This window comes from Opisthorchis viverrini (genome assembly GCF_000715545.1).
Source record: "Opisthorchis viverrini unplaced genomic scaffold opera_v5_11, whole genome shotgun sequence".
In the NCBI taxonomy this organism is placed as follows: Eukaryota; Metazoa; Platyhelminthes; class Trematoda; order Opisthorchiida; family Opisthorchiidae; genus Opisthorchis; species Opisthorchis viverrini.
This window is the reverse complement of record NW_008751667.1, coordinates 2,480,419-2,480,749: the sequence shown is the minus strand read 5'-3', so window position 1 is coordinate 2,480,749 and position 331 is coordinate 2,480,419. Positions and strand designations below refer to the sequence as shown.

The 331-nt window shown below is 45.3% G+C and overlaps 1 protein-coding gene across 1 annotated transcript in view; it reads right to left on the bottom strand.

The window, feature by feature from the left end:
• T265_01083 (hypothetical protein) overlaps window positions 1-331 on the bottom strand; it is a gene marked incomplete at both ends in the record, with an annotated part of 8,598 nt that overhangs the window by 5,281 nt on the left and 2,986 nt on the right. Inside the window, 2 exons of the mRNA XM_009165026.1 lie at window positions 11-155; window positions 204-312. Of these exons, the coding sequence (XP_009163290.1) occupies window positions 11-155; window positions 204-312 (254 nt within the window). The remainder of the gene's footprint in view (window positions 1-10; window positions 156-203; window positions 313-331) is intronic.

Genomic DNA, 331 nt, shown 5'->3' with positions numbered 1-331 from the left:
TCATCATCACCATCATCATCATCATCATCGACAGCATGACATCAGTATTCAACACCGATGCTTCACTGCCGTACAACCACGATTTATTTAAAAGCCTTGTGGTGAAGAAAGGATGATGAAGAAAAGGATAAAGTTGGACAGTGAAGGACTTAGTTCTAGCTTACTATAATCATTCTGAGGTGCCTATACATCCAGACATTCACTCAGGCGATCTGGATAGAAACTGACAACAAGAACGCCACTGACATCGGTTAGCAGCCATATCTTGTAGTGTCTCCAACCAGGCACAGTGAGGATCACGCGGTCCCCATCCTGGAAGGCGAGTAGCACC